Source organism: Wyeomyia smithii, chromosome 3, assembly GCF_029784165.1.
Source record: "Wyeomyia smithii strain HCP4-BCI-WySm-NY-G18 chromosome 3, ASM2978416v1, whole genome shotgun sequence".
Classification (NCBI taxonomy): domain Eukaryota; kingdom Metazoa; phylum Arthropoda; class Insecta; order Diptera; family Culicidae; genus Wyeomyia; species Wyeomyia smithii.
This window is the reverse complement of record NC_073696.1, coordinates 247,520,144-247,547,515: the sequence shown is the minus strand read 5'-3', so window position 1 is coordinate 247,547,515 and position 27,372 is coordinate 247,520,144. Positions and strand designations below refer to the sequence as shown.

The window sequence follows — 27,372 nt, the reverse complement described above, 5'->3', positions numbered from 1 at the left end:
GTTGTACTGCAAACCCCTACTATAGAGTCTTATAACAATCATATTCATTTATTAATCTCGCGTCATTAACGAATTTTCAGTGATAAGTTTCGTAGCAATTTTTACATTCCTAAAAATTTTAAGAACAGACAAAATCGATGAGAACTTGAGCTTTTAACAAGTTTGGCAGAATTTAGTTTTTAACTGTTTAACTCGATAACTTAAAAAGAAAGAAAAAAAAACATTTTCATTTCTACACATAGCGGATCTCTCGTTCGGATAAAATATTGATCAATGTTGATTTTTTTACGTCTAAAAAGTAGTGAATCTTGTTAATTTTTATTTTGCCTTCTATCTTATTTGTTGATATTATCTAGAAATAAGATTTAAGACTGTTTTTCGCTGGACTCGACAGATTCATGATCGACAAAAAGAGCATACGTTCTAGAGAGTTTTTCTACAAAATAAAATAATAGAATGATGATTATCACTAATTGTAGATATTCGAGATTTTTTTCCGCATAAAGGATTGAAATCCGTCAAGTAATTGATGATTAAATCTTGAATCGCCACAACGGAAGCAAAAAGTAAATCTGCAATGTGTGCCCAACAGATGCTATGCATGTATGTGTAGCAAAAGTCCTATTAGCAATAACACCAATACTATTACAGTAAACCACCAATACAGTCATGAACGGTTATGAAGAATATTTAAGCCTTAAAATGAAACGTCTTGAGACATATTCCTGTATATTCAATGTGATCGATAAAATGGCAAAACAGCACATGGTTGTTATTTTTTTTTCTGGTGGTATTATTATTTAACAGATTTACCAATAAAAGAGATAAAATTACTTAGTTAACCCTGAAATCATATTTTGATATAAATAAAAGAATAATCAAATTGACTCCCGACTTTCAAATGATTAAAAATGCAACTTTTTCTTTATAAATTATCGAAGAATAGTCATTACGGTGTCAACACATGGATAGAAAACAAAAACAAGAATTTAGGTTCTAATAATTCTCTATTGATTAAGAAAAAACGAGAAAAAACTGACAGACTGTTAGACGAAAAGAGCGCAACATTGCGAGGAGTCAAATTGACGCAGACTATCTTTTCAGGATAAAACGCGGCGTAATAATAATGATAAAACTGCTAAAAGCATACTACTTCACAACTAAAACCCAGGTATAAATGACAGTTCTAGAAGGTATGTTATTCACTTCGATGCATTAGTATGCATTATGAACTTGTTCCAATTTTGTATGAGATTTAAAATGATTATGCATTTTAAACTAAACTTATAAAACATACTTTGCTGTAAAGTTATAGAAATGAAGTTGAAACATGTTTTATTTGTGAGAAATACATAAACATGCTAGGGTTTAGGTAAAATATGCTGTTTTTCATCATTTTGCCGGTAACCATTTTACATTTTTCTTTTTTTTTCTTGTACTCTTAGAGCGACAAAAGTCATGAGCTATGACAATGACTAAGATTATATTCCGACCCCACGCAAAACTCAAACTTGTCACTCATATTTAAGTACTTTTGAATATGACTCACAGTTAAAAAGTATAGAAAAAATCAAACAAAGAACGTACACAACGAGAACGGCTGATCGACTAAACAAAGGGAAATTGTGAGTTAACACGTGCTGTAGAGACGCTGTAACGGTCGAAACTTGATGCAGCGACCTCTATACTTCAAATTTGAAACACGATGTCGATCATAGGTAATATTTACTATTTTACAAAGCCTCGAAATAAAAAAAACGAGCATCACCAAAATGAACGGATAAGGTTGTTTTGGAGCATAAAAGTTGTTTGGTAAATATTGATTTAAACGAATTTTGAGTAGAGATCAGTGTGTTATAGATTTTGATTCTAGGATAGTTTTAGCTTGACCCAAACCAATAAAAAAAAATGACAAGAAAAAATTTTTTTTGGTGGATATTACCCCTTGAAAAAATTAAATCTAACTCGCATATATTATTCTAACTAATCTCAATGCAAATAATATGGATGTGCTAGTTACATAACATACTGATTATGATATATAATGATATAGTAGGGTTATAACATGCGCATTCACTTGGTCTCAGCATACGGCTACTACGTTAATTGCGTGGAATGCATTGTATATTTTAAAACCTCGTTCGAAAAATTCGTTCTACTGGTAGGTTAGCTCTGATGCTCACCAAATTTTTTTCTTGCATCTTATAGCATTTTTTCTCAGCTTTCTGATGCTCCTCTCAGATGGAAAATCGGTAGTTGCGAACAGAGTCAAAATTGCATTTATCTTATATAATCCAAGATGGCGGCCAAAATTCTGATCACTCCAAATAAAAGCCCTATCATTCGTCTCTACAGAAAAGTGCTACTTGTAGTAGGTTTCATAACGAATTTTAGAGATATAGCTCAAATAAAACATCAAGAATTGCTAAAACTTTGGCTTTTCTAGAAACTATTTCACCCGTTGGTGACCGAGGCACAGTGGGGCGACTTCATACAAAGGCTGGGCAAGCAAAAAAAGTGTCGATAAACGCGACAAAAACTTGGTATTTACATGATTTTGGGACGCTGAACACGAATCTAGCATCCATTTTTTGTTTGGGACCGTCCATAAAGCACAATATTCAATTTTTGATGTTTTTTGGCACTTTTTCCTTTATATTTTTATGCATAGAATTATATGACCTTTGACCACAAGCACTGTAACTGGGCGTCCTCCCCATTGAAAAAAATTACGTAATTTATGGACGACCAAAACAAATTTTGCCAAAATATGTATATATTTTCATATATTTTTATTAATTTAAACAACATTAGTAATACAAACTAATTAAAAAATTGAAAATAATCATCATCATCATCTGTGTGATTGCTGAAATCTCCTGTTGAATTGTTTTCAGAAAATTATAAATTCATTATAATTATCAGCAGGAAAAATTTCTTTCGATGCTATTTTCATTTCTTCTTGTGATTTTCGATGTTTCATTGTACCTTATATATGTTGTCTTTCTAATCCGGTTTCTATGGTTAAAAGAGGACATTCAAATACATAAAACCATGAATCGACAACTTACTAGACATTGAATTAGGTGGTGCCGCTGATGTTGAAAACTCCATAATAAAATTAACCTAATGTCTGAATTCGAAAGCCAAGACACTGGAATCACACAACGTTCTGAATGAATTCGAAAAGATGCGGAAGGCGACGAATGTTCTTTGTGTTTTTCTCATACAGCAAACTGTGTGCTTTACTTTTGTATGCAAACGTGTGCGAAGCGAAAGCAATCTGCAAACGGGCTATTGTTGGTCGGAGTTTGATGGTATGAACTTGCCTCTAGGATTTGATACTTTAATCAGTTTTGCGAATTATATGATCATAAATTGAAAAGGGCTGAATGTTTTCAATATTGTTTTGAGTATGCAGAAAGTTATAAACTAGTTTGACATACTTGAGATTTCATGAATATTCGTTTACTGTTTTTTTTTAACATGTAGTTTTATAACTTTTTGTTAATAAATTTTGTAATTTTTGCCCAAATTCATATTTTATTTTTAAGGATTGAGTTCACTATCATAAATCTCCATTAATGGGGTTTCAAAGTTAGAATTACAATTAATCCTGGATGGAATTTCAAATTCAGAAAAAAGATTTAAAAAATCTGCTATCGCTTTTTTACTAAAGTGACAATTTGCGCAGTTTTGCGCTACAGCGGACAGTATGCTTTTGAAAGCTTACGTTTTTACTCAAATTTTGAATGTAGTCGCAACCGTGGCAAACTGCGGCAACTAAACTTTTAAGCTACTTCTCTACAAAAAATCACGTTTTTTTCATTTTTTTAGTGTTAGGCCTACTATGACCAAATTTCACAATATCTTATGAAAGGGGTTTATTTTGCACAATATTTACAACAACATTTCCTTTGACGTCAAAAAAATCCAAACTGTCATTGAAGCTGCAGAGCGTTTCAAAGTATTGAAGTTTTTTTCAAAAAAGTGTCAAAAATCTTCAGTAAGCCAAGCTTTGAAAAGTCATAAAAAATTCAGTTTTCATGATATTACGCCCAAATTTTGGATTAAGACACTTGAATGTTATAGCAATAAAGAAAAAATATTATGAAACAGCTAACCAAAAAAAAAAATTTATGGCTGATGGCCAACGATTCCCCACTGTGCGAGGGGTCAACAAATTCGATCAAACAGAAATGGCATTATCATTTTTTCTCTATTTCTAATAACAGTGTGCATTTATATCAAATTTGAAAGACCTTGTGCATATAGAGGCCTGGTTTCAGCGAGAATTGCTCAATACAGGTCGGACTCGATTATCCGGAGACTCGATTATCCGGAAACTCGATTATCCGGAATTCGATTATCCGGAATTTTAGACTCGATTATCCGGAATTTAATTTTTTTGGTCTCCGTTTTCAATTTTTATTCCGAAATTTTGTCTTTACCATCCCTTCTGACATATTTGTTACCATTTAAGTCACTTCCGGCATGTTTGGGACATGTTCGAACTAAGTGAAAATAATTATTGTCCAATTTATTTTTTTTTGCTTCTAAAAATTTTACCCCTTTTCGCCTCAAAAATAACTTCTGGTTACGCCACTGCATCATACAAGTAAATAAAGAAAAGAGATATTTATTTTATGTTAGTTAATCGTAAAATTTTAGTATTTTTTTGCGTGATTCGATTATCGGAAAACTCGATTATCCGGAATGAAAAATTTTTTGATGTTCCGGATAATCGAGTCCGACCTGTATAGCATTTTTATATATTTTTTTTCGACATATTGTCGCAATTTTTCACACTAAATCTAAAATAATATCAATTTCCAGTGTATTTCAACTGGAGATTCACTCATCAACCAAAAAAATCAAATATAAAAAAATATAAAACGAGAAATTTCCAAAAATGTTCCGAATTTCATACAAAACGCGAAAATTTCCATAAAGAATTTTTTTTTGTGCGTGGATAGACAAAAATGTAGCATACTTTCTAGAACTGTCATTTATACATGCAACTAAAACACATAATCTATTTCCAAACAATCTATCATGTATACTAGAAATACTCAGAGAGAGAGAGATAGAGAGAGAGAGGGAGAGAGAGAGAGATGTGTGAAGAGCTAAACGAACAAGAAAAGTAACACATTGAAAGGTGTTGCATTCAAGTACAATTATGTATATATTCGTTTTTACACGTTTTTCATGTTTTATTGCTAAACAATGAATTGAAAATGCTCCAAAATTGGTTTATCACAGTGTTTTTAACTGGTGGTTCACAAACCTTTTGTATGATTAACAAAATAATGATCAATTATGGTGAAAGTACATAAAATTGAACATAAAAATAAAATATAACATCTTCACGGTTTTTGTGATGCATTTCACTATTCCTCATGATTTACACCGTCACCATTAGTTATACGATAAGAGATCTGGCACCTTTGACATGTGAAACCGCCCGCCGCTCGCAGTGCTGACAACACTGGTATACACTTTAACACACGCTCTTGAGTACCGTTCTGGATCGAAACCCGTACAGTATCGAAATCCGTACACCTTGATGTTTTTCTTCAGTTTTAAGCATTATAAAAGTGGAAATTCATATGATAGTTACATGTACATATCTGTTGAGTTGTTGGCCTTCTGTTAAATTAAACTATGCGCCAGTAGGCCATGAAATAAAAATATTAAAAATGAAAAATCAATCGTGTATCGGTTTCAGTTGTCATTTCGTTGTATCGTTAGAGAATTTACTAAGGAAACGTTCTTCAGATAAAAACGATTTTCAAGTGGGATATAAGTGTTTTACTCTGTGAATCTTTTTAAAATTGATGGAAAAGGTAAGTCTTTGTCATTTTCGAGCTGTATATTGTCTAATAAATAGTGTAAGTTGTATTTATTCAACAAAAACTGTGCCGTACGGATTTTGATTCTTGTTATTTGCTTGAATCGAAATACGTACAGCGTGTGTATCATGCATATATTGTTGAGCTTTTTTCTTGTTTTCAGCATATAATGGAAGGAAACAAGTATAAATATACGGCAAACAATTTTAAACGAGCAGTGACTGAGGTGCGCAAGGGAAAGTCGTACCGGGAAGCTTCGAGAGGTTCCGGCGTTCCGGTTACTACGAAACGCTACGAAAGTTGCACTATTTCAGCTGATATCAAAAATTAGAAAACCGTGTGAAACTTTAGAAGCCAGTTGATCCTCAAAATATACGAGGAAAAAATAGTGGTGAGAAAAATAGCAGTTTGGATGTGTTTTGAAGGTTTTACGGTAAACTCAAAAGAGGAAATTGATAATATTAGTTGCTCTGGTACTGATTTGGTAATAAATAATAATAGGTTGTTTAACAATAATTCATGAAACATTCCCGGAATCCGCATTATGAGGGAGACATTGGTCCTTCCATGCAAAGACTCCGTCTCGTTGTACCTTAGATGCAGTGGAAAATTAACCATCGATTGTTGCTTATTTTAAACTGTAAATAATGACGATAACAACAGAAATATTGACAAACAGTTTCTTAGATCAATACTACAACTATGCTCAAACTTTTGACAGGTCGGATTAATTCACAAAATTCATTTTATTAGACCAGTAACACAGTAATTATAGTGTGAACGGAGTGTAAGGAGCTTGTAATCTAAATTCTTCTCTTCTTTTATTTTTAGGCCACGTAGAGTTGACATGAGAGATTATTTCATCATGTCATGAAAAAGTTACTCGAATACTCAACAGTATTTTCAAAGAACTTTTGAAATTGAACAAATTTCGAAAACGTGAGTTATTTGCTGCGAACTGTCCTTTCTCCTTCATGAACTTTATATATTATTTGCATGAAAATTAACTCTTATTGCAATTTTTATATTGAGCCGATAGCGTTTTTAAAATAGTCATTAAGAAACAAAAACTTAAATCAAATTTACTTAAAAAAATTATCTATTGTTGAACACAATTAATGGTTCCTACAGGATAATTAAAAAGCATCGGAACAATCTTTCCTGCTATTGGTATATAAAACAAAATTTTGTAGTTCATGGGCGCGCTTCTGATAGTCAGTATCAGTCTCTTTGTATCTCTAACCTGTCCAAATGCATGTGAAATGACTGCTGAAGTTTATTCTACATACCTTAGAGATATTTGTGCATGGGAAGCTTGGCAATTGTGTGAAAAATGATGAAAAAATTCGGCCATGAAACTTCTCACCTATGTTCACCGTTAAGCAGTGCTGTAACTAAACATGTCAGCAATTATTGTCAAAAATCATGTTCATCTAATCAATGGAATATACACATTAAGACCCATTTCATTGTGATCCAATCGATATCCTGTTAAATCTAATCTAATATCTGACCGGTTTTATTTTGCAGAATGTAACAATGTATAGAAAACAGTTTGAAAAAAAAAAAAAACATTGTACCTTTTTTTAAGGGTAGAAATTTTCGAAAACTATTTTTTTCCCTTTTGCATGCTTTGGCTAAAATTTTGTAGAATAGATTATTTCTCAGTGGAAAGATTCCGATAAAAAGTCAGGAAAAATCTTCAAAGCTGTTTTCAGATATCAAGCATGCAATGTTGCCCGATAAAGCTATATTTGAGCAAAAATCCTTCAAATCCTGTAGGATGTTACCAGTGGCTAGGGGAATTCGACATACAATTGAAGCGATCGATTGCCTCTCAATTGGTTTCGACGAAACGAGTTGTAAGACTCATAACACGTATTCAAAGTATTTTCAGATCCTAGTTTAAAATGGCTTAAAAGGCTATTTTCGACCGAGTGGTTCAATGTTCTTACAATTAGCTATTAACAGCACCAGCCAGCCGGCAAAATCCCACGCCTAGGCTACCGAGCAATGTTCCAAACGATCACTAATTAAAGCAATAAAATATTATTGCCAACCCATTATTGCCGCCCAAGAACTCGTACGGCACTCCAGCCGTACAAAAACTCTAACCGCTTCGAAGTCGATTCAGAAATCAACATGATACCAAACTTCTCCCAATCATGTGCACATTTTCACGAACACGTAACGTAACCGAACACGATACAAAGAAGCTTCTTCTGAAGCCAATCACGAGAAAAGTGGTGGCTTCAGCTTCAGACACTGCAGAAGCTGCATGAAATGTCAGGGGCGTGACGCGATGGGAGAGCCCGACGACGGGGCGAACTTCGACAGAATGAAGACCGAAAATGAACGTCTCATCTCGGGGCTCATTTTTTCACTTCATTAGAGCACTCCCACGCGCTCAAGCCCATCTTCCGAAAGACAATTCGATTCCATCGTCGTCGCTTTTCCTTTACCGATGATGGGCGCCATTCTTGGTTGTGGTGTATTTATGTTGGTTGGGTGGAAAAATTTAATGTGTTTCTTTATTGTAGTTTTCATGGTTCTACACTTTATTTCAGCAGCGCCGTGTACCCTTGTAATCTAGTTATTTTTTGATTACCTTCTGCGTTGGGTTGAAACTTTCAAGTTGACTTTTAAGTGAGGGCAGAAATTGGGTTTCTAGAACTGAAATCAGCCGAGGGCGGTTTCTATTATTTTAACTAACTTTCCAAATCCTTTCCATTTAACCTGTCACTTGAACGGCGAAGTAATTTGCCATAAATCATGCGAGATTGTGTAGCCAACTGAACTGTTTGTTCTTTCCGGAGTGGTCTCACAAGAAGGTACGCGACAAATCATCCCGAGGCATCGTGTGGCATAGTTTGCTACCGTCTCTGAGGAAACTAATTTCACTATGAGAAGTTCAACGCTAGCATCAACTAGCATTAAATTGGGTAGTGAAAATTTGTTGTTGTTGTTTGAAGTGAGTTTATTCTAGATAGTGACATTTTGCATTAGCAGTCATGTGAAGATGTGAAGACCGTAGAGGGGACGAAGTACTTTTATAGAGCCACTTCATGCGACACTGAAATAATCATCATCGTAAAAACTCAATGGTAGTTTTTGAAGCACTTTTTAAAAATACATACTCAAATAATCAATCAATAGAAACATTTCTAAAATCCCGATGACGACTTCAATTCAGTTTTTATGGCATTATATCAGTTTTCAGCAGTGCGAGTAGTTGGTTTGTTAGTAATTGTTACTCTGCTTTAGTATTTAGTCAAATTTTGCAAATTAATTTTTATCATACGTTAATTTTATCAGTTTCTCTGAGAAAGGCTACTGAAAGTAAATTCATGCCTTTCATTTTATTTTGAGAAATTACAAGTTTAGTTTTACTCTTGGCAGGTTCATAGTAAATAAAATAAGTGCCAGCTATGCAACCCAACGAAAGCACTAAGGAGTAAACAAACGGAAACGTTCAAGTGATGCTCAAAACTTTTGCTAATACGGTTCTTGAGCGATATTACGCAGAAGTATTCACAAATAGACCAGATAATGAGTCTCATCTTCACTCAATTTACTGACAGAATGAAATTTGAACCAGATAACGAGCTAACAGCGAATGATCATTCTGCAGCAAAACGGGATACTTTATTCTACCCCTTTCGCACACACGCTTCACCCACCAAACCCCCTCCCCCATTTGACCGTGAATTGACCAAATTCAAGTTTCCGGCAAATATTGTCTCCGGTTCAGCAAAAAAGAAACCTTACTGCATATGCCCAAACCCATAATCAAGATGAATTCCTTTTTTTTTGGTGTGTGGTTTGGGGCGAGGTTGGGTTGAATTAAACGATGGCCAAAATATGCCAATACATCCATCTGTTGATTCGGAGCCTGTTGAATTTGTATTGTTTTATCGTTCCATGGTTAGGGTCGCTCACTGGCGGATGATCACCAGAATAGAGAGATCCGTAAAGTAAATTGGCAAATTTTGTCGGCATTTCATGCGAATTACTGCTGGGGATCTGATTGATATTCCAGTCACCGTTGGGCCACCCTACCCAGTGCATCCGGCTTGTTCTGTCACCGCCAGGGATACTCAATCAACAGTCGATTTCAATCATCGTTTGTTCTGATGTTGGAAAATTCAGCTTGGAATCGGCCCGTTTCCAATCTGCTCGTTAGTCGATACTTTCTCTATATATATTGTACGGTACGGGGACGCGGGGCAAACGGTCGGTTCGGTGGAAGATGCATAATTCTTGGTCCTTGTTTCAACCGGATGACGAGCGACGAACCGCTCTACGGTTCGGAAGACAAAATGTCAATTCGAGCAGCAGGTCTTCTTCGTGTGCACATTCGGTTGTGTTATCTTTTAATCCTGCTTGTGCCGGTCGATTGGAATGGAAGCACAGGCATTCAATCTGTGTTTTGGGCGAAATTGTTTTTCGGGGAAGGAGGGGCCCCGAAATGAATGACAAATGAGTTTGGGTCCCACAGCTCTGACTGTATCTTGGTCGGTCTTGCTTTGGTAAGTTGAGTAGATTGGGGACCTTTCGGTTTGCTTATAATAACACTGCAAATCAATCACAGGCTTGTAATTAAATTTAAATTAGGTATCGATCACTTTGCACTGCTTTGCAGATGCAAAAAATTGGGAAAATGAAAATGTTTTTTGGTTTTTGGTCTGGAATTGTGGTGGGTGTCTTGAATTCATGCCAGAACTTCATCACTTATAGACTAGAGTGGTTGAGATGGCAAAATATGTTCCTATTAGATTCAGAAAGAAATTCTAATCCAGTACTTTCGATTACCTTAGAAGCTATCTCAAATGAGTAATATAGAGTGGCATGGCTTTATTAGAGTTTATGAGAGTTCTGTGGTAGTCAGAACTGTCAGTTATAATTGTGTGGTCACAATCGAAACTAAAAACGTAGTATGAAAAAATTGTAGTGTAAGTGTAATTAAAAGTAGAAATTTTCAAAGTGATCAATCGCTATTTTGTGGAGCCGCTAAATCACTTCATTAAAAAATACGTGCACCAAGATATTCATTCTCTAAACGAGCTTTCTCTTTCGTTGCCTCGTTTGAGCGAAAAAGTTCAAAAGTTCGGCATCACACACACAACATTATTACGTTTACAGGAAGCAATATCGCTGCAACAACCAACGACGTTGGATCCCATGTGATCATTTTCCTCACAACGGAAAAGGTTATTATATTTAACTAAAAAGAAAGATGAAAGAAGTTTCTAAAAGCACTGTAAGCTACTGCACTGTGGTGGTTGTCTGAAAAACGCTTGAAACGGTTCGGAACGTTCGACAAGCATCAGGCAGGGCTGTCCCATTTTATGTTGCAACAAAAACCGATTAACTTTTATGAATGAGCTGAGCAACATATGAGGGCGTAATGATATTTTACGGTAATCAATCTCGTAAAAGTTGACGGAATATACAGCGTTGATGTTTGATTAGAAAATTATCTCTTCAATTTTCAATTCTGATCCATTACCAGCCTTTGTAAAGGTAAAGATGGTTTTAAACCCCCCCATCACAAGAATACGCAGAAAACGAAGTAAAAATTGTGCAATGTGGCTATAAAGGAACTTCATGCTTAAAAGTCTTATAAAAAAGCTGCTACAATTCAAAAATATCAAAAGATTGAATATCCTGGGTTCTTGAGTTTCTACAACGACGACGACTTGTATTAAGATACTGCATTGCAGTAAAATTTTCATTGGAAACGCATGGTGATTGAAGATTTAAAAGATGGTGGACATTAAAGATTCGATTTGATTCAAAATTGAAAAATTACTTTCGTGAAAATTCAATATTTAAGTAAAATTTCCTGATTTTTTGATGAAGTTTGATGCGAATATAAATTTCCCGGAGTTTGAACATATTCCAAGTTAAGGGGCAACAATGGCGCCATTTTGGATTTTTGAGAAACTGGTAATTTTTGATGTTTTTTCGACGCCATTTTGTTTCAAGACCAAATATCAAAATTCTAAGAGTTTGTCCACATATTAGCATCTTTTTACCCATCTTTTGAAAAAAAAAAAACAGATCTTAAATCGGTCAAAAACTGAGCTCAAAACGGTGATTCTACGAAACCGGTTCTGGCATAATTTTAGTGTATTTCACAAAGCAAAATAATATCGATTATTTCTGAACATTAATGGTAACTCGCTTATATCTTAAAATGGTAGTCAAATGATATCTTATCTTGAGTAAAAAAGTCTCAGAAATCGAATGGTAGGTGTCTGATCTACGTAAAATGTCAGCAAAATGTCGATTTTACCGCAATTCCCCTACAATACAAAATTAGGTTTATCTGCTGACATTTTACGTAGATCAGACACCTATCATTCGATTTCTGAGACTTTTTTACCCAAAATAAGATATAATTTGACTACCACCTTAAGATAACTTCTCTCAATCACGTTGCGAATACATAGTAAAATTATTATCATATAGCGAATTTCTTTATTCCACGGGGTTAGTGCCAACTTTCGGGTGGAATAAAAAAAAACTATCTCGATCTACGATCTAAAGCCTTGCGTTGGTGTGCGTGAGACCATGTGCAATGTAAACATAAATAAGGCAATCCACGAGACAGTTGCGATCAGCTGATTTCAGTCTGTTTTCAACTTATGACAGCTTTACGTATATTCGATCGGTAGCAAATTGGATGCAACTCGGATCCAGAAGCGTGAAAAACAAATGTTATCCGATCGGTAGCTTTTGTATTGCAGATGCCAATCCTAAATACAACAATAACAAATCATTTTTGATATTATTGCCGACATTAAAAGATTTCTGTTTTGATCGTGTTTTGGTTTTGCAGCTTGAAAAACAGCAACAATAATAAACGTACAAGCATTGATAAGCCACCCGTGGACTGCCTTATGCTGTCAAAATACTTTTTTCCATCCCGCCATCTCTGCTGCATTCCGCCAATACCTTTGCTGCAGCAATTATTTCTTCTCTGCGTTCCATGATTTCACTGCACAGACGACAACAAATTTTTTTTTTGTTTTCAGCATCACCCGCGTGTTTTGAACCTTTTGACAGATACGATGTAATAGTATTGGTGAACCCACTCGCAAAACTGACAAAAATCACAGTGCGAACCTGCCTGTTTTGGAGGCGCTTCCAGGTCAAAACTGGGTCAATATCGAGCGAATAAAGAAGGGTTTTGACAGCAGTTAGTGCGCTTCCAGGTCAAAACGAGGTGAGCTGGTGGAATAAAGAAATTCGCTAGTAGATATACGCCCGGTTTTGCAGCACTTACATCCTCTCCACCGTGTTCTTTTATCATGCTACTGAGATGCGAGTGCGACTAAGGCCTATACTCGAAAAACAAATGCATCATTTTTATCCGTGTGTAACTTTTTTGTCTGTGGGTTAAAAATTGATGAAAAGCTGGGTATAACTAGTTTGGAATGCATTATTTACATGAGAAAAATTTTATAACAATCGGTTCAGTGGTTATTGAGATGTCATCGAAACAAGACGAAAATCGCCAGAGAATTTTGCACGTCGTCATGGAAAATCCAACTGCGACCATGAGATGGATCAAAAGACAACTGGGAATCACCCATACTGCTGTGTCTCAAGTGGTAAAATCGTTTGAGAAGTCCGAGACGACCGAGTGACGGGCTGGAAGTGGAAGAAATTAGAAGACGGCTGACCCTGTGAAGGCCCGGAAGGCGTTGGATTATTTCAAGCGTAATTCGAATTTTTCGATTTGCGACGCGGCTCTGAAGGCAAAGTGTTCAGCCTGGTACGTTCGACAAACCATGAAACGAGCTGGACTTCGTGTATTCAAGGTCCGGAAGCCACCGAACCGGCGTTATCAACAAAATACGGCGGATATGTGTGGTTATGGAAGACGAAACCTGTATCAAGGCAGACGCAGAGCAGATACCGGGGCTGAAGTTTTACGTTGCCAAATCACAGCTTGATGTTCCGGAAGACATAAAAAAGAAGAAAGTGAACAAATTCGCCAAAAAATGCTCGCTTCGGCAGACCATATTCCCATGCGGTAAACTGAGTAAACCGTACATCACAACGGGTACCATTAACAGCGAAATTTACCGCATTAAGAGCCTCCAGAAGCGTCTGTTGCCCTTCTTGTGGTCCTACGGAGGCGAGACATTATTTTGGCCGAACCTGGCATCATACAATTACGCGCGATCGACGTTGGATTGATACAGAGACAATAACGTAGTTATTGTACCAAAAGACGCCAAGCCCCCAAATTGGCCAGATATTCGTCCGGTGGAAAAATGTTGGACCATAATAAAGGCCGAAGATCGAAAATTGTCTAAGGTGTTTAAGAATGAGTTGGTGTTGAAAATAGAATGGATGAAAGTGACCAAAAGGGTCGGCTTCACAAATATAATGAGGGGTCTCAAGGGAAAGGTGCAGGCTTTCAACGATGGAAGAGAAATTGAATGGAATAATTTTGCCGAAACAGCCGAAATAACGAAATCTGCACATCTACAGTTAGAAGTTTTTATTTCTTCACTACATATCGGATATAGAGTTGAACCAAAGTAGTTTGATTTCGCTTCGACCTCAAGTACGCCGCTGATATAAGCCAAAACCAATATCATAGAAACAGGCTTCATGCTCAAAAACTCTTGCGAATAAATATACCTTAAAGATAATCGGAATTAAAGATTTCAAGTTTGCAATAGGAAAATTTGAACTCTCCCAATGCAATAAATTGCCGATAAAATAAATTGACACTGATATCTTAGAAACATGTCCGATACTTGAAAGCCCTAGGATACACATTTTCAAGATGAACTATTTAACGGTTAATGTTTAAACCTGATTAATATAACATCCCCTCTTTTTTACAACGCCTTTGAGACATACAAATACCAAGGCCACAGGAATATAAAAAAGCAAAGCAAAGCCTTGGTGCTACATTCCGATTCGGAACATGACCTTCTGTTTATTATACATACACAGACTTCGCAGCCAACTGTTAAGTGTGCAGGACAATTGCGGGGCTAGCGCTACGATCCTATTGACACTAACAGTCACTCCCGAGCCGAGACTCGAACCTACGACGACTGGCTTGTTAGGCCAGCATCGTACCTCGAGACCAACTGGGAGGGGGTCCACAGGAATATACATTTTATTAAAAACCCTTGTATCAAATTTGCACAGTGACCGAGTTTGGAGTTTGAAAGTTGAAAATAAATTCCCTGTTGTCACAACCCCGCTCCCCTACCTGCCTATGCTAATGAGATTGATGTTATTTGCTATTCTACTATCTCCACGTATCGAATTGAATAATAATCGGTTAGGCAGCTTTAAAGTTGATAAGGACTGACATCGCTCCTCCCCTTCAATACGTCCCTGAGATATAGCAAAGTCTCATGTGAGCAGCAATGTCGCAAAACCCCGCATAATGCACGAAAACGTTTGTATAAAAATTTGCACGGCTAACCCTAACTTGCACGACGTTTCATGTTTACAAAAGAACAAGTATACCTCTCACCTTTTGGCCACGCTTATGTGATAGGCCGATGGGTAGGTGAATCTACATGATGATCCGAATTGCAGATTTAAAGTTTTGCAATAGAAGCAATTCACCCTCACCCTTCGCTAAAGCATGACATAACGCGACACAAATATTTTAGAAACATGTCCGACACTCGAGAACGCCTGTATATACATTCTGATGATGAACTTGTCAATAGTTTATAAATAATAAAGTGTAATATACCCCCTGACTACGCCACTAAGAAACAGAAAAATCAATATCATGGAAACAAAAATCTATCACGAAAACATAACTCGAAAAAAAAAAACAACTGAACCGATCGCCAGGGAAATTTGTATATATAGATCTTAGGGGCCGGAAAAGGTTACTAAGATAGTTCGAAACGCCTCCCTATTCTGGAAGGGAGGGGTGCCATGCAAATGAAACACAGATTTCTGCACATCTCGTGAACTAATAAAATAAATGGAATCAAATTTGGTAGGTATATAAAAGTTTTTAAAGCCAAAAATTATTTCCATGGTGGTATGACACCCTCCCTCTTCTGAAAGGGAGGGATTCCATACAAATCAAACACAAATTTCGCACGCAAATACAACAAATTCGGCTTGTTAAAGTTTTTAAGAGCATGTTAACATTTTCGTGGTTGTTCGACACCCCTCCCTCTACTGGATGAGAATGAAACACAAATTTCTTCACAAGTTAATCACGAGCTAATCAAGTAAATGGAACCAAATTTGGCATGTAGAGGTTTTTGGAGCAAAAAAAATATTTTCGTGGTTGTTCGACACTCCTTCCTCCTCTGAAAGAGAGGGTTTTTATACAAACCAAACACATATTTCTATGGTGGTTTGACACTCCAGCATACTCTGAAAGTGGAAGGAGGTCTCCCATACAAATTAATCAGATATTTCAACCAGGTTTTCCGGAAATAGCCTAAAATTATCGGGTCGATGTACAGGAGCCAAAACTCGACTTCAGACGCCATTTTTTAATTTATGATGGCATCCCTCCATGTGGTGTTACTTTTCTTATTAGTTTTGCTCATTTCACAGTTCATTCGGCTCACCGGTCATCTCTTCCTCTGGGTATTTCTTCTTATATATACTTGTTTATTAATATTTGGATGTACTGTTTAATCAAGAGGCTCGTGTGGCTGTCAAACTTCATACATCTTTCTTCTACCACTCATTTATTCTGGTACTTGGGATTCTGATACCAACTTTTGGGTTAGCTTAGACTAAAACAGCTGAAATACAGTATACGTCTCATAACTGTCAGTTGTTTTATTCTCGAATGAATATTTTTCTAGAATAAAAAAATCAAAAACTTTACGTTTATTTTTAGTACTTTGTGCACTTTTAATAAATAAGATATGTTTTGTCAACATTCTGAATGAAATATTGAGGCCGTGAAAGCCTGAATGTGTCCTGGAGTCAGCCTATCTTCGGTTAAAACCCTTCTTTATTCGCTTGATTTCAACCCAATGTCGTTTCTTGATTCCTGGGTAGATTTGCACTGACCCGATGGAATGAAAAAAATTGCTATATGATTGGTAAACAAAATATCGACGTTTAAAGGTATACTCCTCAAATGTTTTCTCTTTCAGTGCCAACAAGTTCGTCGCGATTTAGGGTAATGTATCATGATCCGACCAATTCAGACTATTTTCAAGGTACATCGCTTTTCATGTCACATTTTCACCATCAATATTACATGGAATGCTGAATAAAATACATTTATCGGAGAAGCCTATCTGTCTAGTTTACAAAAATAACAATTTATAGCAAATCCGACGTAAATTCATTTAATTATATCGTTTTTCCTGATCATAGATTTTGTACCATGATCGGATCAGGGTGAATCATGATCGGACCAAAAAATGTATCATAATCGGACCAGTGTGCTTCTGAGACTTCAAGCGATTTTCCGCTTCGCGTGCTGGGCTTTACTTGCATGGTGTTCGGTTTGGGCTTGATAAATCAGATTTTATCAATTTTGTTCGTGATTTTTAAAATATTTTCGAACATTTTTTATATTATTTCGAAAACGTTATGAATTATATTTGAGTTTCAAATACGGCATGTTGGCCTATTGAATTTCTGGGTGTTTTTTCGGTTGCCGTTTCGTTTTACCGATAGCTTACTCCACCACTACAATTTTGAGAAACGATGTACGACAAATTTGTAGTTCCCAAATAGTACTACAACTTTGCCGGATATTGCAATGCTCTAAGTTTTATGCCTGAAGTGTGACAGCTCATATTCAGTGCGATATTCAGCCAATGTTACTTATTACGGGGGTGAAATATATATTTTACTCCCACACTCACTTCACTTTTTGAGACCTATTCCCGATTCCATCTAAAGTGAGGTGATAAAAACTAGCTCCGTGGAGTGAGATTGACAGTGAAGTGAAATGTGACAAGTGAAATGAGTTTCCCAGCACAAAAATTTCTAAGTCTCAGAAAGTGGTGTTTTTTCGATTTTTTTATTCGAGATAACACCAGATCTCGACGTTTTGCCTTTCTCCTAGAAAGGTATAGCAATCACTGGAAAGACCAAAGGTATAAAAGGGGTCCCAATGGCCGAATGTCATATACCACTCGACTTCTTTCGATGAACTTAGCATTTTCTGTATGTATGTATGTATGTGTGTATGTGTGTGTGTGTGTATGTATGTGCAACTTTTTTTTCTCACTCACTTTTCTTAGAGATGGCTGGACCGATTTTCATAAAATTAATTGCAAAGTAAAGGTCTAGTTGCGCCATAGGTTGCTATTGAATTTCATTGTAATCGGATTTTTAGTTTAGAGGTTATGTATCAAAATGTAAAAATCACGAAACATCAATATCTCAGAAACCACACAACCGATTTTAATAAAATTGATTTCAAATGATCGGGCTGTCTCCAGAAGCCTTAACTTTTGAATTTCGTAATGATTGAACATATGGTTCAAAAGTAATGTAAAGAAAAGTTATCCTGAGGTTGTTTAAACTCACTCATTTTTCTCAGAGATGGCTGAACCGATTTTCACAAAATAAGTGTCAAATGAAAGGTCTAGTTGCCCCATAAGTTGTTATTGAATTTCATTGCAATCGGATTGTAACTTCGTCCGTTGTTCATGAAAATGTGAAATCACATAATGAAAGTAAACATATTGACTTCCTCCTAACGATCACTGGCTAATTAAAAGGTAGAAAAGTGATCCAAATGGCCGAATGTCATATACTACTCGGCTTAGTTAGACGAATCGAGCATTTTCTGCATATAAGCATGCATAGGTGTATATGTTTGTGTGTGGGTGTGTACGTGTGTATGTGCACCTTTCTTTCGCACTCACTATTCTCAGAGATGGTCTGACCGAACAGATTTCAATGAAATTAATTGCAAATGAAAGGTCTAGTTGCTCTATAAGACCCTATTGAATTTTATTGTAATCTGATTTCTAGTTTAGAGGTTATGTATCAAAGTGTAAAAATCACGAAACATCAATATCTCAGAAACCACACATCTGATTTGATTAAAATTAGTTTCAAATGAACGGGGTACCTTGAAAACTCTTGACTTTTGAATTTTATGAAGATTGAACATGTGGTTCAAAAGTTATGGAAAGAAACGTGTTCTGGAGACTATTTAATCTCACTCATGTTTCTCAGAGATGGCTGGCCCGATTTTTATAAAATTAGTGTCATATGAAAGGTCTTGTTGCCCCATAAGACCCTAATGATTTTTTTTTTACAAACGGATTATTACTTCGCCTGTTATGTTTAAAAATGTGAAATCCAGCTATGAAAAGAAACATATTCCAAGACAACTTACTTGGACTCACTCATATTTCTCAGAGATGGTTGACCCGATTTCCACAGAATTAGTATCAAATAAAAGGTCTACCTACCTCATAGCACCCTATTGAATTTTGCAGTAATCGGACTGTAACTTCGTCTGTAATGTATCGAAATGTGAAAATCTCGAGACATCGTTATCTTGGAAACTACACAACCGATTTGAACAATATTGATATCAGATGAACGGGCTAGTTAAGGGTTAACTGATGACTTATGATTGAACACGTGGTTTTAAAGTTTGGCTGCCCCATACGTTACCTTATCATTTGATTGCAATCAAACTTAAGCAAGCGTTATGTTTTCAATTTGTAAAACAACGAAAGTCTATTATCTCAAGTATTACACGACTTATTTGAACATAACTAGTGTCATACAAATGAGTCATCTCTCAAACTTACAAATAACAAACTTCATAACAATTTGATATGCTGTTTAAAAGTTTTAGAAAGAAAAGAAATTCAAAGACTATTCAACACTTTACTTGCTTCGATAAATATATATGGCCTCAACATGATTTAAATGTGGTATCGTACTATCTGAACGTTCCCGGCATCGCTCGTGATTAAATTGTTCGAAATTAGGAGTCATTGCTTCTATTTCGCTATTTCTTAAGTACTAACACTACGTCAAATTTCATATTTTATACTTTAATTACAACATCAATATTTTAGAACCCAAAGAGTGGATAAACATTTATTGGATTTAAGCATTCATGTAAATCTATTTTTACAAATAATAAGTTTGAATGAGAAAGGCTGAGTCTGACCGCTAGGTGGATTAATTTAGGTTTATACATTTCTTAGACATTCGGCATACAAAAAGTTTCGATATCGAACTTCATCAGTCAAAAAAGTGACACTTTGGCCGCTTTGAGGTACTACTTCCCGAAGTTCGATTGAGCTGAAATTTTGTATGAGGACATTTTTCGAGAAGACGAAGCTCTTAAGCCCTACCGCTAAACTTAATTCGAAGATCATTTATTTCTCTTACGCTTCATGTATGTATTTAATGAAAAATATTTGTTGTCCATTCTGGTTAAGCACTCAGAAGCTTTACTTTGTTTCATTTTTCCTCTTATTTTAAACCAACCGTTCTCCTAAAAACGTTATATTTTCTTAACATTTCAACTGCTTGTTAAAATATCTCGCGAAAGCGCTACTAACTATGTGATTTCAATTAAGTGAGATTAGCTATCTCTTCACGAAAGCACTATCTGTTATTTTTTCAAACTGATTTGTTAGTCGCTATCGTATCTATTTGATAAAGTTGTTCAAAAGAATAAAAGCTATAATTTCATACTGCTCAATAGTTCAATCACAGTTTAAGGTTAATTGAAGGAAGTTATCGGTGCTATGTCATAAATCTTTTCGTAGAAACCTTAGTCATATTCGTCATTGTATTTGGTATCTCCGAGCGTTTTTAAAAAGCTGAGACAGATGCCTTTGAGATGCCTCGATGAAAGCTATGACAACCAATCATTCACAAATATAAACTTACATATATTTAATATATGATTCTCTCGTAAACTGGTCGAAAATTTGCGGAAAAAAGTGCTTCTTAAATTAGATTGACACTGAGTTATATTTTGGTGTAGTCAACCTTACGTCGTTTTTGTGAGGTTTCATTCTATAGAAAATAAGCTTCATCATTTACGTTCTGTTCCAATGAATTAAACGTGAATTCCTTCATTGGGTATATCAAGCATAAGCAAAGTGAAACGGTGATGTCTCAGAAGTAGGCTGGTCCGATCATGATACAAAACAGGCCTTCGCGTTTCACCAATAATTCCAACTTTAAAGCAAATATTTCATATAAAAAGTGTTCCTACATTGAATTGAGATGCTGCAGAAACAGATTACTGGAAAATATACTGCAATATTTGATTCTTAAATCACTGCTTGGAAACAAGCCTTGATAACAATTGTAAGGGCAATTTGTGCTCGAAAACAGTTCATTTTTTAAAACATTTTTAATAGAAGTAATACTTATGCAATCTGGATGAAACCTTCTGAACATCATCAGAAGAAGTTATTTATGCTGCTACATATTAGACACATTTTTTTGTTCGAAGAAATCTGGCATATAAAAAAATGGTCCGATCATGATACAACACCCTATTTACTGCAGATCGTAGATCTTCCTTTCGTCGTTACTAGGGCTTTCTTCGTTTTGGAACGAACAATGCTCTGAGTAAGCTGTTTCCAGAGCCTCTACAATGTTGCTGAGAGATACAAGTGGTTTCGCTTGATCCCGCGGATGCTCTCTATGATGCAGATCGTTCCGTTGCTTATCTATAATTGGAGTCAGATGGTCCCGGATTCGAACTGGGGTTTAATGGTTGCAGATCGACGTTTTCATTACTCGATTGATCAATATTTGTAACAGCACTGGTAGCAAAATTTTGATCTGTATAATTTCAGGATTGATAATTTCAGGATTGATTTCAAATTGAGCCACTTGGAATGCAGAAACAGCTCTCCCAGAGTGACGGTTACACTTTGTGACTTCTATGCGGAGGAATAAACAGCAAAATAATCCCATTTTCTCAATCAGTAGAGGACTGCGTCTAGCGGTTGATTTTGTGCTAGCGCTTGTCTAAAATCAACAGGACTGATGACTGTAGTCATTCAAAGTAAAGGTTAGAGTTCATGTATCCTGTATCAGAGCCGAGCTTTATTTTTGTCACAGCCTTTTTTCCCGAAGACGAGACGACCTTCGGGACTTCATTGGATACCGTGGACATTCCCGATCATTGTGAAATTTATAGATGGGAATTCGTATTTCGTGACATTCTAACATGTTTAGTTTACTGCAGTGTTCGCAGAGAGTTTACATGGGACCTGTGGAGCTTTGACCTGTTTTAGCAAAAACAATTATAGTGATATCGAGACAACTCGAAATCTCTAAATTATCAATAAGAAGTTGAAGAAGAGTGGAAAAAGTATTATGAGATGCAATTTATTATTATATTTATAAAAGTGAATGTCTGACTTCCTGTTTTCTATAAACTCAAAAAAAAAATACTGAACCGATTACCATAGAAGTGTTCAGAGGCTTCTGAGTATGAGAAGAACCATAGACATATTGGTTTTGTTCTATTTCATAGACGTCATTCGTTCTTTGGCAGCTTTGCTGCACAACCAAAGATTTTTGAACTACAATGCGCTGAAAAAAACCAATGCTAAAATGCATACGCCCTTTTATAGAATTACTTTTAGGTCTGAAAAATTCCTCCAGCGTATCATAATTCAAATCAAAAATGGTAAAAATCGAGCTTTCGCGTATGTTCTGATCAGCTAAAATATATCTTTCAGAGCGGATTTTAACCTTCAAAATCCGTCCCATACTTACGACTGTGGAATAAAACGATGATGTGTAACTAGCTGTCACACGGCAGATTTTGCTCCGCTAATCATAATTTAATGCTCTAATAAATGAAACTAATTAACGCAAATGTATTCTTCGAACTTATCCTTGCAGGCCCTATTTGCCCTCTCCACCATCTGCTTGGTCAGTGCGGTACCAGTGGATCCGTCCATCCCGTCGGCGGCTGAGATCGAACCCAGTGCAAACAAGAAGACCGAAAAGCGAGGAATAGGCTACGGATATGGACTGACCGGATTGGGTTATGACAGCCCGCTCGGTTACACGGCCAGTGGTTATCACACGACTGGTTACCATCCGGTTGGTTACGTTGCCCCGGTTGCCACTACCACTGTGTTCAAGGCCGGCTACACGGGAATTCCAACGGCCCACGTTGGTACCGGTAAGTTTGCACCCGATTATGAATATGACACGTCGCTGACATTTTGAACATTTCCAATGAGGGTGGATGTTTGGTATGCACTCAATTTGCTCAATTAAATTCTATAGCTTTCAATTACTGTTGAAGAGAGAATTTAATCATATGCATGATATTTGATCCTGCAGGTTATGGCGGACTTGATGCATACGGTAAATATGGTTACCATGGCTTCTATCCCGGCTACAGTACTGGCTATGGGGCATTAGGGTACGGTACTCTTCCGGCTGCCACCAGCTATGCCAAAGTTGTCCAACCGGCTACCACTTCGTACAGTAAAGTAGTTCAGACTTATCCACACTACGGTACGGCAGCGCTCGGATACTCTGGACTAGCCGGTTACCATGGAGGCTACTTGTACTAGGATTCGGATTGCTCGAAAACGCTCCCGCCATTCTGTAGATAGTGTTACTTTTTATTTATGTATAACTTGACTATGAGCATGTAAACTGTGGATGCAAATGTGATGACAAACTGTATTTTGAACAATAATAAAATTCAAATGGGTTTCTGCTTATCGTGCTCTTCTTCCCATTGGTTAGTAGAGAGATCGGAACAAAAAGAAACCATTTTCATTGCCTTATTCCACCCCCAAAAAGGTCCCCCAAATGCCAGAATCTCCATTTTGCGCTGCTGATTCAGCCGAAAAGTAGCGTATAATCTCATAATCCCTGCTTCGAAAAAGTTCCCCAGCTTGATTTCCACTTCACGGTTCATGTCCGCACCGTTTTTATCATGTCCGGCAGTCAGTCGGGGGAATGGTTTCAATACACTCAATAAACCACGGAGACAGTTCCGTCACACAAAACCAACCGCTCGGAGAACAGACTGTTGTTTACTGAAACGAGCGAAGTAATAAATTAAAAAGTTTCTGAATGGAATGGAATAGAATGGAACAAAAAAATAGTACGAGGGTGGTATCCAAGACACGACCGCATGTTTGACGTAGGACTACGATAGTTTTATATTTCATTTAGAGAATTCAGACTTTGTTCGATTTGACCACGTTTCACTTTCGACACGGTTTGACTTTGGCACACATAAGCCAAAAACGAACGGTTATGTTTAATCATAATTTATAGTTTTCTTGTTTTGCTTTTAAACAATTCAAACTCAACAACCACCAAGAGAAAGGTATTTTGTCCATTATGTTGCCGAAACCGAAACCAAAATAGACATGATCAAAGCAGTACTTAATACCGTGTTATACCTCTAATTACTCGGAAGGGTCATATCAAGTGTCTAGGTCGTTGAAGGCTTCATGCGGACGTTGCGTTCCAGATACTTTCAGATTATTGAGCCTAAATCCATCAAACGAACCTCTTACTACTTAAAATCCTAAAACTAGTTCATTGGTGGCCACATATTGTTAAGGTCATATGCCACCAGAAAGTCATAAAAAGAAAAGCGTTCATTTTTAAAAATAATATAGATTATTTATTTGCAGACATCTATTTAAGAAGAACAAATACTGTTTTTAATATTGATGAATACCTTTCATCCTAATGCAGTCAAATTTCTTCAACACGCGAAAAGGAATTTTTTTATATAGGTCCTAATTAAGAACGATTTAGTAGAAAGCAAACTTCCTTTCATCTTCAATTGCGCTTGTGAAAGATAGCTCACTCACCGATTTCAAAGCAGTATCATTGTCAGTTTCTTACAACTACTTAGCAAAGAAGTCACATAAACAACAAGTTTACAAGTTCGTTGGAAAAGTGACGATAAAGAGTTGCAGTTTTTAGTGCAAAATCTATATTCACAAAAATTTTGAAATTAACATTGGAATTTATGAGGATGTAACATGTAACAGTCGTTTTTTTTTCATTTTAGGCCAATTGAAACATTTATTCATTAAGCAGAACCAGAAAAAAATTAATCAGTTTTAAGATACCAATGGAAAGACAAACATCAAAATGCCATATTTAAACGTCATCCATCTGTTTCCTTCAAAAATAAACCTAGCTTGGTTTGATAAACAACATTAACCTCTCCAACTGATGTTTGCATTATGTTGTTCAATTACAAGTCTGGCAATGGCAGGTTGTGTTCATATGTTTAGTATCTTTACACGATAATGTTTATATGTTGTGTTGTGCGACAGGTTGTGTTTATATGTTTAGTAATATTTTCTTGCAGATGCTGATGTAATATTTTTGTAATTGAAAAATAGGAATATGAATGTTTAACCTAACGTCAAGATGCATATAATTTGGGTTTTCTCTATACCACAACCGCGTAATGCAACTAGGATTGTCATATTGAATTAAATTTATTTAACTGGAAAAATATAACCATCAGTACAGCTTAAAAGAGCTATCTGAACTATCTGTTTAAAAATCTTTACGCAGCATATTGGTTTTCTATTGTCTTTTAAATAGCCTATAGTTGGTCATTTAAATAAATCTGAGAAAAACAGAGTGTAGTATTCAAAAAGTCAGCAACCCAATGCAACTTCTAATTTTAGGAATTTGAAAGAAGTTTCTATCATTAAACATGGATATGAAAATCACTACGGTTGCAGTTCACATGCCATCTACTCGTCACGACAACCAAAAGAAAACGAGCAACGGGGTAGCAGCTTCTGATTAGAAGAATGTTAACACAACTTACGTTGAAGAGATATTTTAATTATTATATAACAATCTTTCGCAATATTCTACCTGTCGATTAAGACATCGGTGTTTGAAATCTGTTCAGAGGTAGTAATACAATAAGCACTTTAAAACGATGAGAAAACATCTGTTGCAGCTATATAAAGCGAGCTCGTGATTGGTTGAAAGCTGAGAAACTGAACTAGAAGAAGTGGATTTCAACTGAACTTTTAACTAATTTACTGTTCATCGTACAATGTACAATGATATGCCAATTATTGTATCACAACCGTCGTCGTTCGATCAAAGCATTGGTGGTCAAAATCCGTTCAGTTGTAATCACATATTGGATGCAACATCCAACATCGTGATATAGGGTAGTTTGGGGTAATTTGGACCCCCTAAGGAAAACTCCTGTTATTTCGTAACCTGTTTTTTCTATCCCATAAACGTAATGTACTATAGTAATATTGATCTGTTTTCTATGTTTCTGCACGAAAAAACCTTGATATTAAGGTCAAAAGAACAAAAAAAAAATAACGAAACTAAAAATTATGATTTTCGGACATAAAAAAATCGTTTGGGGTGAAAATGGACAGCTATTGGGGTAATATGGACAGTGTTTGGGGTGTATGGACAGGGTAAAAAATGTGAGTTTTATAGTATCAATAGTTGCTTGATACGCAGTAGGAGGTGGTATCAGGCATACGGAATGATAACTGCAATTCTTAGGCATTGCACAGTGGTTCCACAGTAGGCCAAAAAAATTTCCCTTCTCCAATTATTCATACTAGAAACTGAGTGCGATCGTGTGTCGCACACGCGCGTTCGTGTGTGTGTGCATGTGTGTGTGTTGTGCGTGCGCGCGCGTGTGTGTGTGTGAGAGTGTGTGTATGCGTGTGTATGTGTATGTGTGATTGTGTGTGTCTGTCTATGTGTGTGTATGTGTGTGTGTCAGTGTATGTGTGATGTAAGTTTCATGAGAATCGGGTGATATATCAATTTTTGGCAGCACTTTGAATGTTGCTGTGTCAGGAAATTTCAATGATTTTTATGTTCGAAAATCACAATTTTGAGCTTAACTTCGATTACCAATTCCCTCAGTTTTGATCTGATTTTGGATCAACGAGTTTCGTTTTAAGGGGAAATTTATGTTATTTTTCAGAACTCTTGTGTACCGTACAGTCTCGTGAAACAGTTCGGAATGATCGGATAATCAACAGCCTATACGAAATTAACCGTATTTTTCAAATTTTTGGGTCCCGGTTTGCATATCGTCGTTCCAAATCCGTTAATCCCGAATTCGCGAAACGGAAAAATATATAACGAATGTACGTTGACGTACGATTTCTTATTTTTCCTTGAAAGGCCTATCAAATTCCTTAAATTTTCCATTAATTCTTTTAATCGGTCAAACGGCTCACAAGTTACAATTTTTTGAAAAATGATTGCCGATTTTTGGCAACTTTAATCCAAAATGGATCACACTAAGGACCAAACAAAGAAATACGGGTATAAAGTTTTTCGATAAAGAACAAGTATACAAATGTTGAACATGATCTGAACAAAAAAATAAATCTGATAATAAGAAAGGTTTAACGGCATTTTAGAGGAACAACATTTTCGAGCATCAGAAATCAGTTCAGCACCCAAAAATTGACATTATACGTCATTTTCAAGAATTTAAAAAAAAATTAGGTTTTTCCAACTTTTGTTCAGAAACCCGCCACTCTGTGGGGCATTGAAAACACTTTTT

At 36.1% G+C, this 27,372-nt stretch overlaps 1 protein-coding gene across 1 annotated transcript in view; it reads left to right on the top strand.

The window, feature by feature from the left end:
- The window catches only part of LOC129729075 (shematrin-like protein 1), a 40,005-nt gene extending 16,473 nt beyond the window's left edge, over positions 1 to 23,532 (top strand). The window contains exons 2-3 of the mRNA XM_055687556.1: positions 22,701 to 22,986; positions 23,151 to 23,532. Of these exons, the coding sequence (XP_055543531.1) occupies positions 22,701 to 22,986; positions 23,151 to 23,386 (522 nt within the window). The 3' untranslated portion in view covers positions 23,387 to 23,532. The remainder of the gene's footprint in view (positions 1 to 22,700; positions 22,987 to 23,150) is intronic.
- Positions 23,533 to 27,372: the final 3,840 nt, after the last annotated feature.